General features: G+C 32.2%; 1 protein-coding gene across 1 annotated transcript; it reads left to right on the top strand.

Moving 5' to 3' along the window:
* Nucleotides 1-8,699: 8,699 nt before the first annotated feature.
* Nucleotides 8,700-11,398, top strand: LOC145588770 (uncharacterized). Its single transcript, XM_081645377.1, has 4 exons — nt 8,700-9,006; nt 9,198-9,518; nt 9,610-10,500; nt 10,614-11,398. Exons 1-4 carry the CDS (start codon nt 8,700-8,702, stop codon nt 11,396-11,398), a joined length of 2,304 nt encoding a protein of 767 aa, XP_081501503.1.
* Nucleotides 11,399-12,330: the final 932 nt, after the last annotated feature.

Here is a 12,330-nt window from a genome sequence, read left to right as displayed (position 1 = left end):
ATGAGAGTTTACAAATATGCGTATAATATGTATTAGCTGGTTCGAATGTTTGGCACACATGGCTCATAAATTTAGAGCTGTTGTTATTTCGGATGATATACTACAAGAGGGGGAGTGAATTGTAGTATGTTCCTAGTGCCTACTTTTCGTGGAATATAAAATTGATTGCTGTTAGGAACTTAGACAGTGCAAAGCGGATTTTACGAGGAAACCATTCAGGGCCCAACTGGAAGTAAAACCTCGATCCTTCAAGGGATTTCAACACAACCATTTCACTATAATAGGGCAAAACACCTAGTTATATCCTATTATACACGGACCTTTCTCACAAGTTCCACCAAGGACACTTGCTACTCGATAGGACCCTATCCTACCCAGCCTAAGCCCCACACTTAGATTCACACAACACTCCCGAAGTGCCTACACTCGGCTTCACACTAGAAGCTCAATTGGCTTCACCCTAGAAGCTCACACATTGCACTCTTACAATTATAATAACGAGAATCCTCACGAACTCTCACGCCCCAATACATAAAACACTCAAAACCCTTTTTTCCAATTACAAGATCTCAAAGAATGACTCTAAATACATATCAATGAATAAAGAGATAAAACTAATATGCTGGACACTCAAGATCTGTCTGGAACTTACTGGACGAACTAAAATCAAACCTGACTGGAACTTTGACTTGGAGGTTTGACTTAGCTTCGTGGTGAAGGATGAAACCATTAAGCACGACCACTAAGCTTCGTCAGCCTCACTTTGAATAAATACATATGAGCATATTTATAGTACACCCAAATTATTCTTTTCGTAAAAGATAAGTTTTCTCAAAAGATATGTTTAAAAGATATTTTCCAAAAATAAGTTTTCCAAAACTATATCTTCTTGTTAAGAATATATTCTGTCAATAATAATAAGATATATTTGTTATAAAATCAGATTTTATTTAAATCTTATATTTTCCAAATATACTAGCATATATTTTTCAAAAGATATACTTATCATAAAATCAGATTTTATTCCAAACTTATTTTTGCTTAAAATACTTTTCAAAAATAACTTATCTTTTTCCAAAAGGGATTTCTGCAGTATATATAAAAGAGAATTGTTGGTTTGGGGCTAAAGGGTAGTTCTACAGTAAATAGTTTTAATGAAATTCCTTTCAAGTCCCAAATTCCTTTCAAGTCCCACCGTTGCAAGTTGCAGCATTAATTTTTTTTTTTTTGTTATTAAAAAAAAAAAAAAAATCAAGTTGCAGCATTTTAGTTGTAGTGTTTCTGACTTTTTTGGTTTTTAGTTTTTTTTTTTAGTAAAAGTTAGATAGTAATTTTATATGTGATTGACTGATAGTTATTTGGACTATATGAAGTATGTTACTTGTTTATAAATTTATTCTACTGATTTTAACTAATTGAGTCGGCTAATTGATTTATCGTAATATTACAATTTATAAACACCCCCTCCCCCATAGGCTACAAAGACACGTACTAACCACTAATTAAAATTATCATACTAAACACCTAAATTAACTTATTATTAGTCGGTGACCAAATTAATTAGTTCTGACTTTCGAGTTATTCATCCACACATTAATAATAATAATAATTTTATTTCTTTATTCATAAGTCTGATTTATAATTCTTGCTAAGGGTAGGACAAGCAAGAGTTCGTGTCTTGTTCATGTTGGGTCTGGGTTCATTTCGTGTTGCTTACTAAATTTAATGAAAACCGTTGGTCTTTTTTTTCCCCTTTTTTCTTTTTGTTTTTGCAACAAAAAAGAAATTATTAATATTTTCCATTTTCCCTTTTTTTTGTTTTACATTTGTAAAATAAAAATAAATCCATTTATTTAAATTGGAAAGTCCTAGGATTTGAGTAGGTTTGTAGAAAAATGATGTAGCGATGTCACAACAAATTATGCCGACGAGAGATTAATACAAAGCATGTAGTATGCAGTTCCATATGTCGAGTAATACAGACAACTTTTCGGATGCGATGACACTCTTAAATATATGTGTATGTGTGTAGCAAATTGGAGCCATAATATTGACAGACGGTATGCATGCATGCATCCATGCAATTAAAAAGGTCATCAATTGCATGACAACCATCTTCACGTGTCCAGGTATGTATTTTATTTTTTGTTTTTTATTTTTTTTAAAAAAAAAAATTATGGCTTTTGTTTCTGTTTCTTTTCTTATATTCCGCCTCATCCAAAAACAATACTACGGAGTACAAAAATACAATATATGACCAGTATTTATCACTTTATATTGTCTTTTATATTATCATTAATTGTGCATCAACTTCAAATTAATTTGAATTTACCTTTTCACTTTATTACTTTAGACAATATAATGAATGAAATTAGGAAGAGTACATTGAATTTATCTTACAATTAAATTGCTCTGCTGAATTCTTATCAAATTACTATTCAACGTTGTCTTTTTTTTTTTTCCTTTTTTTCCAATGTATGCATGCATATAGTTATCAACACACTATACATCTTTTGGCAATTTGTTGAATTGATGATCATATTTATCAAGTTACTGTTCATGTTTTGGCTTTTTTTACTGTGTATATAAGTAGATCTCCGGGCTGCGATAGCATTTCATTCCATCTCCGTTCTAAAATATTTTCATACATCAAATTATCGTGTGATACTACATTTGTATTTCTTGTCGCTTCGGTTGTTACATTAATCATCAGACAACAAGGTATTATTAAAAAGATATTACATGGCTTTAGTATCCGTAGCTATTGTAACACTTTATTAAATATTCTTTTTAGATGGTTTAAAGTTTACATTTATGGTTCATATGGTTCTAATATACATATTTTTTGTATGAGTTTATTACTTATTCTTATAAGATGGTTTAAGACATCAAAACCAAATTAGTGACGTCCTAGGTCGATTAGAAATAGATTTAGCTGATGATTTACAAATGAATAAAAGCAAAGTAGAATAATTAAACTTGCATAAGCACAAATCATAGAGCTTTTGAGAACCTCTTTTTTTTTTCTTTTTTTTTTCTCGGGCTAATGTTTTAATTCCTACATTGTACCATTTTACTTATGTAGGAGGGATCCTATATATTGAAGGCTTTCACCGCAGAAATTCTATAACTGAATATCCTACAGATCGAGTTGTTGCATGTAAGTAAGTTTTTAACTTTATTTTGTGGTTATTATATTTATAATATTGTTTTTGGATTATAGCTGTGGAAATAAATTATGTATTCTATGGATTTTCTCTATCTCTAAGAGCGCTTATATATTTTAAAAGTTGTAAATGGTTTCTTAGTACCGATATAAAAAAAAAGGAAGGGGACATAAACCTTACAATTATCAACTACGTAAGTGTGTTCCTTTTTTAAAAGGGTGTATTTTAAAAGTTGCAAATTGATCGAAAGCTATCACCTTTTTAATCTAAACATAGGGACATAAACTTTACAATTACCAACTATGTAAGTGTAAGTGGAAATATATTTACCGTTTTAAACCCACCTCTTTCTACATTTGAATATTAAGATAGTATCTTCTTTTTTTTTCCTTCAACGAAACATTCTGTAACTAACCAATCAAAAAATCAGAGTAATGAATTGTAAAATAATTAAACTCTCCTGAATCTTTAGCTCCTCGCACAATCACACGTCTCTTAAACAATAGTTCCGCTTCAACCACTGATAATGCATTCAAATTTATAAACTGTCAATTAAATTGATAAAATTTGTGCAAGTTTGTTCTTCAAAACAAATAAACTTGTATCTTACTTGGATAAATGGCACCATCAAATAATTATTAATAATAAAACAAAAAACGATCATCAGATACTAACTGTGTGTCTTTGTTAGCTTGCAGCGTTTCGTTTTGGCCATATTTTGCGAATTCAGACTAACAAATTGAAATAGAGGATGTATTACTTTTAGATGTGTTATTTCAAATTAAAAATCGCAACAAAGAAAAAAGCACAAATATATGAAAATAGAAGGGATTTAACAATACCTGAGCTGCACCCTTATCATTTTTGAGCTTTTCCTACACTCTCTTATGAATGAACTCCAAATGGACATTTGGAAGAATATTAGTTGACAATTATTATAATAAACCACCGTCGACTTTCTCTGAGTCCACAATTCTACGAAATTACCGAAAAAAAAACATGGCTCATGAAAATTTAGAAATTAAGTTAACAAAAAATAAGATTAAAATTAAAACTTACTTCTAACAGTAATAACCTATCCAATGATACTACTACTACTAATTTCCGAAATAACACTTTAAATACGGACATATTTTTGGGAGTTGACATTTTTATACAGAAATAGTACTTTTCTGAGTGTGATGGTTTGCATGGTTTTGAAAAGGCTATGGGTTTTTTAAATGAAAGACTTCTTGTTTTTTTAAAAAACGTATTTATAGAGAACAAAATAGGTGCCTAAGTTGACAAAACAATAAAAAAAATAGGAAGGAGACCCTACTATAGTTTTATAGATTAAAGTTGTTGGCTGACAGTATGCGTCTCTCGATGTGGTGTTTACTTAATTTTTGTAAGGAGAGAGAAAACGCCTGATGTTTTGTTTTGTTTCAATACATTATTTTTTTTTAAAAAAATTAATTCACTTTTTATTTGGTTGGAATCACGTGACTTAGGGGAATATGGGTAGGTAATATTCACTTTATTTTGTTAGATAATGTCACCTTTAGTGAACTTATTACTTCGTACTTCGTGCATTTTTGTTTTTATTTTTTTTTATTTTTTCTTTTTAAATAAAACCATGCAGTTACGAAAATTACTTGTACAAATAGCTATAAACCTATAACCTATTAAAAAAATAAAATAAAATGGAAGACACATGTTGCACCATTTACTTCCCAATTAATGAATATCTCTTTATTTTTAATGATAGGTTTATAAAAAACGGGATCTATGGTAAATTTAAAAATATATATATTCAAATATTCCACAACTACATTGTAAATCAAATATGCATACACATACAGAACAAGTTTTCAAATTTTATATAATTAAACTAAGGGGAGTAATAAAGTGACAACTTATATGAAAAGTTCAAGCAGAGAGCTATAGATTTTATAGAATAGCTAAACGTATTATATTACCAAAAAAAAATTATTTACAACCTTATTAACTATGAATTTTCATTTTACCAATTTTCAAACTACAGATTTTGATTACTGTATAATAAGTATTGCATATTGAAAATAAAATTAAATGTCATGCACTATGTAAGAAAGACAGAAAATAAGAGAATGAAAAGAAAATGTTGAAATAAAAAGAAAATTTATTATTAGAAAAGACACATTGTATGAAAAAAAAAAACAAAAGCACAAATAAAGGTTGAGAGCATAACTTTATTAGTTATTTATTCTTTGGCCTTATATTAACAACATGATCCTTGTTTACATGTTTCCAATTTGATATCTTATCTCAACATTTCCTTTTTAATAGGCAACCTCTAATACCATTAATTTGATATCACATATTTCCCCCTTACTTCTCCATCCGTACACCAACTTGTTGTCTTCCTCTCTTTTCTCTGCCCACCAACACACAATTGCAATAATGCCGCCACCTATTGAAAGCAACGCAAGTGAATGGGAGAAGAAGAAGTTAGACACCTTGTCCAATAGAGGGAGCTAGAGATTGAAACAAACGAGAAGGTCGGAGAAGGGATCTCAAGGAAAGACGACAATATTAGAAGCTAATTAGGGATAGAGTCATAGAGGAGGGAAGGAAGGGGGGGGGGGGGGGGGAGGAGGAGAGAACATAACTGTGATAGAAATGTGAGGATGACGTCTTATTAATTTGATAAATAATTACACCATGTCACCTTTTGATTTTAAATTCCTGAAACGGCTTTCATTCAAACCAAGTTTAAAATATCATCATAAAATTTAAATACCATCATAATCCTAGCAATTTTTCATAAAATTAAATATCAAAATAAATAATGTGTACTATGTTTATTTACTTTAAGCAATAAATAAAAAATGAATATATCGTTGTTTAAACAATTATATAAAACCGACACATTAATTATATAGTAATCATATACAAGTATATAAAACGTATTTCTTTCAATATGAAAAAGGTTAACAAGTAAAGCAAAAAATTGAGATCTAGCTCTTTAAACAGCCTAGCTAGATAATAATCAAGCACCAAATAATTGGTGACTTTAATTTGGGAGTAGAACGACCAAAATAGGAATTATAGTATAATATTGCATGGCTACCACTCGTAAGAAAAGTTGACATTCAAACTTTTCATAAGATGAATTGAATAGAAATTAGAGTATATGTTAAATTAATTAATCAAGTATAGTGTATGCGCCCACATTTAGAGAAAAAAGCGGAAGTTTAACTTTTAGTTGATAATTTTAAAACAACCAGAACTTGTAGACAAAACTCCATTGGGATCCTTTGCTTTTTTTTTTTTTCTTTTTTTTCCCCAAACAAATAAAGAAAAACCATTAAATAATTTAATATCCAAAATGGGTCACATAAATAATGTGTAAAAGCATCTAATTTAGTCATATACAAATAATAATTACTCGCATATGAACCATAAGTTTGTGAATTAAAGTAGGAGACTGCGACTTGAAGGCATAACTTGTAGTCTACTTCTGCTTGCTCTCAAACAAGCCGAAGATGACAACATCCAATGAAAACAATAATCCCTCAATGTGCTTAAATTAATACGGAATATTTAGACAATTCCAGAAAAATCATTTTCCTAAAGCACCTTTGATAAAGTAAAAAAAAAATAGTTACACAAGTGCACCTCTACTATATTCCTAGATAAGTGCTTATCTTGAGTTTATTCTATAAATTAATCATGAAACATTAGAAGTACAGTATAATATATGTAAGGGACCCTCAACCATATAAGATCCTCTCCAAGGGTGAGACTCAAGTGAGTATCTTTAAGAGAGAGAGAGTATTTTTTGCAATGTATACCAATAATTTGGTATCTAAACTTAGCAACTCCAAAAGAAAGTTGCTAAGTTTAGATACTCAATTTTGAGTCTCATTTGACAAAAAGTATGGACCCCATGTCAATATTCTAATTATTTTGTAATGTATTTAAGTGTTACCTTTTTTTTTTAATCTTACAATATTTGATATTAAAAATAAATGGATTTGGTGAGCCAAATTGAAAGTGACATTTGTATATTTTGGAGAGTCTCACCACTGGGAAATTAGGCTTTACATGAGTTGTTAAATTGAGAAGTGAGTATGGTACCACCATTGGAGGTAAAAAAACAACTCATTTGGTATTTCAATACTCAAATTTGAGTCTCACCATTGGTGATGGACTAAATTCTTAGGAAGAAGAAGCTTTGCTTTGCACTTAAAATCATACTCTCTTCGTCCCTTTATTACATGCCTGTATTCCTTTTAGGGTGACCAAAATTAAGTGCCTGTTTCTATTATAGTATTATTCTCTTTTTTATGATTTGTCACCCTTTTTCTTTGTCCTTTTTGTACTTTAACATCAATTCCCAATACTTTCTCTTTTGTAATTCCCAACCACCTTTTCTTTCTCTCTATCTCTCTCAGACCTCATGTGCATATTTATACTCCCAATTATTAGTTTTAAGGAATCTTTAACTTTCTTAATTCCCGTGCGAAATGAGAAATAGGCATGTAATAAAGGGACGGAGGGACTACTTTGTAATAATTTATACTGAGACTTTTTGAGGAAGAAAGGTGTAGGAACAATTTTTTTAATAGTGGACAACTTTCTTAGCTGAATATTTTATCTATTTAAAGTTATCTCATTAACACTTAAGTGAAGAGGAGGGCAAGGATTTTGTGTGTGTACATTGATCTACTTATTCTAAAATGTTATCTTCGTTTAAATTAGTCACGCCTATATTAGCCACGGAGAGAAAATGTAACTCAATTATGTAGCAACGGTTTAGGACTTTAAATGAGCTCATTCTTGTAAATGATGATTGAACTAGCGACATTGCGTGCTTGAAATTAGTTTTGACTTGAGACTATTGATTAGATATAAAGTTATGCTTTGAAAATGTTTTTCCCTTTACTAATACTGTAAAAAAGGATGTTTAAATGCACATAAAAGTTGATTGGGAGATTTGGGGGATCATTTTCTCATAGGTTGTAATAAATATAAAGTATGGTACATTCTTAATGAAATTTATTTCTTAAATTTATTGTATCTATATTTTTAATAAATAAGAATAAATGTCTCTACAAGACTACAACTATAATTTTGGCGAGTTTATACAGACAAAAACGATTGTAACCATTGCAAACAATGACTCTTTTTAAAAAAATTCATTTTTCCCACGTATTTTTATGTAGTGCTTTTGTTTTATATGTTTTCCTATTGTTTTAAATTTGTGAATATGTCAAATACACTCAGAATAATTGACATAAAGAGCGCCGAAATCCAACAATCAAGGTTGAACAAAATTTACAGAAATAAGTAAAGTGTGTGCATAAACTAATACTACAAATTAGTTTACACGTATCTGATCACTTAAATGTGTTACATATAGTAAAGTATCGTGTTGAATAGGCTACATAGACAAAAATGATTGTGAACTGTTGCATACAATGATTTCCTTTTATGTTAAACTTTTACACATATTCTTATGCATTGCTTTTGTTTAATTTGTTTTCCCATTATTTTAAAATACTGAATATGTCAAATACAGTCAGAACAAACAACATGAAAAGACCTCCAAAACATGCATACGTCCTTCCTGTGCCTACGCTTTGTGAATATTGTGGAGCAAAACTATTTAAAGACGAATCCATTAACCTATGTTGCAACCAAGGGGAGATTCGATTTGCTATTAACCATATGCCAGATAGTTTGCGTAACCTATTTCTATCATTGGACAGCAGCTCCGAGAGTTTTCGTAAATACATTATTCTGTACACCAATATGTTTGCGTTTACATCTTTGGGTGTGAAGAAGGATAAAGAATTAGCGCGAAGATATCATGGTACTTACACATTTAGAGTCCAAGGACAAGTTTATCATAACATAAATGATATACGTCGAAATGATGAGCAACCGCGATATTTGCAGCTATATTTCTATGACACGGATGTTGATAATCCTTATGCTTAATTTTTTCGGTCACTTAAAGATGTTAATATGATACAAGTCACATTATAATCCGATCTGATCCAGATCAAGATCAACGCACTCGCAATGCACCTACTTCTTCTCAAGTGGCAGCAATTTGGTTGGAAGATGCAGGCACGTCTGCTTCGCTGCACCGCGATATTGTGGTTCATGCACATTCAGGTGCACACCATCGTATACTGCATTACTATGGATGCTACGACTTACTGCAGTATCCGATTTTATTTTCTTACGGTCAAACTGGTTGGCACATACAAATATATAGACATAAAATGAAGTACCAAAGAAGACAAGAATGTCACACATTTCCGCTAAATGAAGTTCTTGTCCAAACTGTTGGCGATCTTTTAGAAGCTGAAGAACAAGGTTTGGCTACTAAATAATTTACCCGGGAAAAATTTCACTTCAGTCAATAAAAAAAACATCACTTATTTTTTATCTTTTGTTTTAAATATAGGAATTCACTCATCAACATCTGAAAAGAAAGTTTACTGTAGAGAGTATTACTGCTACCGATTGCAGATTCGCGTACGAGATAATTCCTTCCTTCTGCGCTGTGGCCGCTTATTACAACAATACATGGTTGACATGTACATCAAAATAGAAACTTCGCGCCTGGATTTTATTCGTCGCAACCAAGACACAATTAGAGCCGAACTTTACCAAGGCATACTCGACAGCTTGCACACCGGCATATCACACGGATCAAACATTGGCCGTGGATTTATTCTCCCTCCTTCATTTATTGGTGGTCCACGAGATATGAGGCGCAAATACCTTGATGCGATGTCTTTAGTTCAGCACTATGGAAAACTTGATATTTTCTTGACCATGACCTGCAACCCTTCATGGCCTGAAATTACAGATGAACTACTTCCCCACGAAGAGGCGCAAAATAGACCTGATCTAATAGCGAGAGTTTTCCACGCAAAATTAACAGAATTGAAAAAAGATATTGTGCAAAAGAAACTATTTGGCGAAGTTGCAGCATCTGTTTACGTAATTGAATTTCAAAAAAGAGGATTACCACATGTACACTTTCTCATCATTTTAGATTCAGCATCTAAGATTAGAACTGCAAACCAGTACGATGAGCATGTATACGCAGAAGTACCTAAACAAAAAACTAACCCTCATCTTTATGAAGCTGTTTTAAAGCACATGATGCATGGCCCTTGTGGAAATGATAACCCGGGAAATGTATGCATGCGAGATGGAAAGTGTAAAAACCATTACTCTCGAAGCTTTTGTGAAACGACATCGACAGGTCATAATTCATACCCTATATATCGATGTCGTAATGACGGGAAAAAAAATATTTGGTACGCAGAGTACAACTTGATAATAGGTGGGTAATACCATATAATCCGTATTTACTAGCAAAGTATGACTGCCATATAATTGTAGAAGTGTGTTCTACAATAAAAGCAGTTAAATATTTGTATAAGTATATATATAAAGGTCATGATCGGGTTGTTTTCGCCTTATCTAATCCCGACAGCGTAAGCACAGGCGATGAAATCTCTTCTTTTCAAACAGCACGATGGATATCACCTCCTGAAGCTGCTTGGCGTATTTTTAGATTTTCACTGAATGGAATACATCCAAACGTTGTCTCTCTGCAAGTACATTTGCCAAATATGCAAACTGTGACATTTCGTTCACAAGAAACGTTACAAACTGTTGCATCTGACTCAAGCAGACAGCGAACTATGCTAACCGCTTTTTTTGAGATGAACCAAGTTGATGCCTTTGCTCGCACATTGTTATACCAAAAATTTCCTCAATATTATACGTGGCGTGCAAAAAAAAGTGAAAAATATTGGCGACGTCGTCAATCGTCAACTACTGCGATCGGACGTATTGTATATGCAAATCCAGCAGAAGGTGAACGTTTTTATTTGCGGCTACTTCTCACAAGTGTTCGTGGTCCAACCTCTTTTGATTATTTGCTGACCTTCAACAACATAAAATACTCTTCATTTCGAGAAGCAGCATTTGAACGAGGTTTACTCGAAGCAGATGATTCTATAGATAAGTGCCTACAAGAAGCTTCCCAAAGTCAGATGCCTTTTGCCTTACGACGACTATTTGCTACATTTTTAGTATACTGTGATCCCGATGATCCAAATAGTTTGTGGGAAAAATTTTATCCGCACCTTTCTGAAGATTATAGCCATAACTTCCCTTCGAATAAAAAAAAAGGCTCGCAAATTAACTATAAAAAGCATTTGTTACCTTGTTGAGTCGATGGGAAAGTCTTTCGACACTTACAATTTGGGATCGCTAGAGCTTGAAGAAGATGAGTTAGCAAAAGGAATGAAAGAAATCGAAGAAGAGCGTCAGATTCCTGTTCGTCCAGAAAAAATAAACGCAGTTAATTTACTTAACAATGAACAAAAAATTGCCTATAACACAATTTACAACACAATCTTTGATAATAAGGCGGCTGCTTTCTTTGTTGACGGCCCTGGTGGTACAGGAAAGACCTTTTTATATTCTCCATTACTTGCTAATGTAAGAGCAAAAGGAATGATTGCTTTAGCAGTTGTGAGTTCTGGTATTACTGCATCTGGCCTGTCTGGAGGTAGAACTGCAAATTCCCGATTCAAAATACCTTTAGATGTTGATGAGGTTCCGAGTCCAAGTATTTCCAAACAAAGTGCTTTAAGACAACTTATTCGTCTTGCAAAACTTATTATATGGGATGAGGCTCCAATGGTAAAGCGTCAAACAATTGAGTACTTTGATAGATTGCTACAAGATGTCTGTTCAAACAAACTGCAATTTGGTGGAAAAGTTGTTGTATTTGGTGGTGACTTCCGACAAGTGCTACCTATTATACCTAAGGGAAGTCTAAATGAGGTTATTGCAACAAGTTTTGTGATGTCTCCCTTATGGTACGCACTCCAGAAAATCCACCTAACACAAAACATGCGAGCAATCGATGATCCATCTTTTAGTAATCTTGTCTTACAAATCGGGAATGGCGTGCCCCCTTATGAAGATGGGAAATATATAGAGCTTCCTAAATCTTTAGTCATACTGTATGACAGTGAAGACTCATCTCTACAACTCTTAGCAAAAGACATCTACCTTGATATTTTGAAGGCCACTTTCGAATCTTTCTGTGCAACAAAAAGAGCCATTTTAACTCCAAAAAACGAACATGCTACAA

Source organism: Chenopodium album, chromosome 17, assembly GCF_948465745.1.
Source record: "Chenopodium album chromosome 17, dcCheAlbu1.1, whole genome shotgun sequence".
Classification (NCBI taxonomy): domain Eukaryota; kingdom Viridiplantae; phylum Streptophyta; class Magnoliopsida; order Caryophyllales; family Amaranthaceae; genus Chenopodium; species Chenopodium album.
Note: the sequence above shows the minus strand (reverse complement) of the source record. Positions and strands in the feature narration are given on the sequence as shown.

Coding starts and splice junctions, on each gene's coding strand:
- LOC145588770 (XM_081645377.1), top strand. CDS start 8,700: ATGTCAAATACAGTCAGAACAAACAACATGAAAAGACCTCCAAAACAT. Junction 9,007..9,197: donor ATTAGCGCGAAGATATCATG/GTACTTACACAT, acceptor GATCTGATCCAG/ATCAAGATCAACGCACTCGC. Junction 10,501..10,613: donor AGAGTACAACTTGATAATAG/GTGGGTAATACC, acceptor ATATATATAAAG/GTCATGATCGGGTTGTTTTC.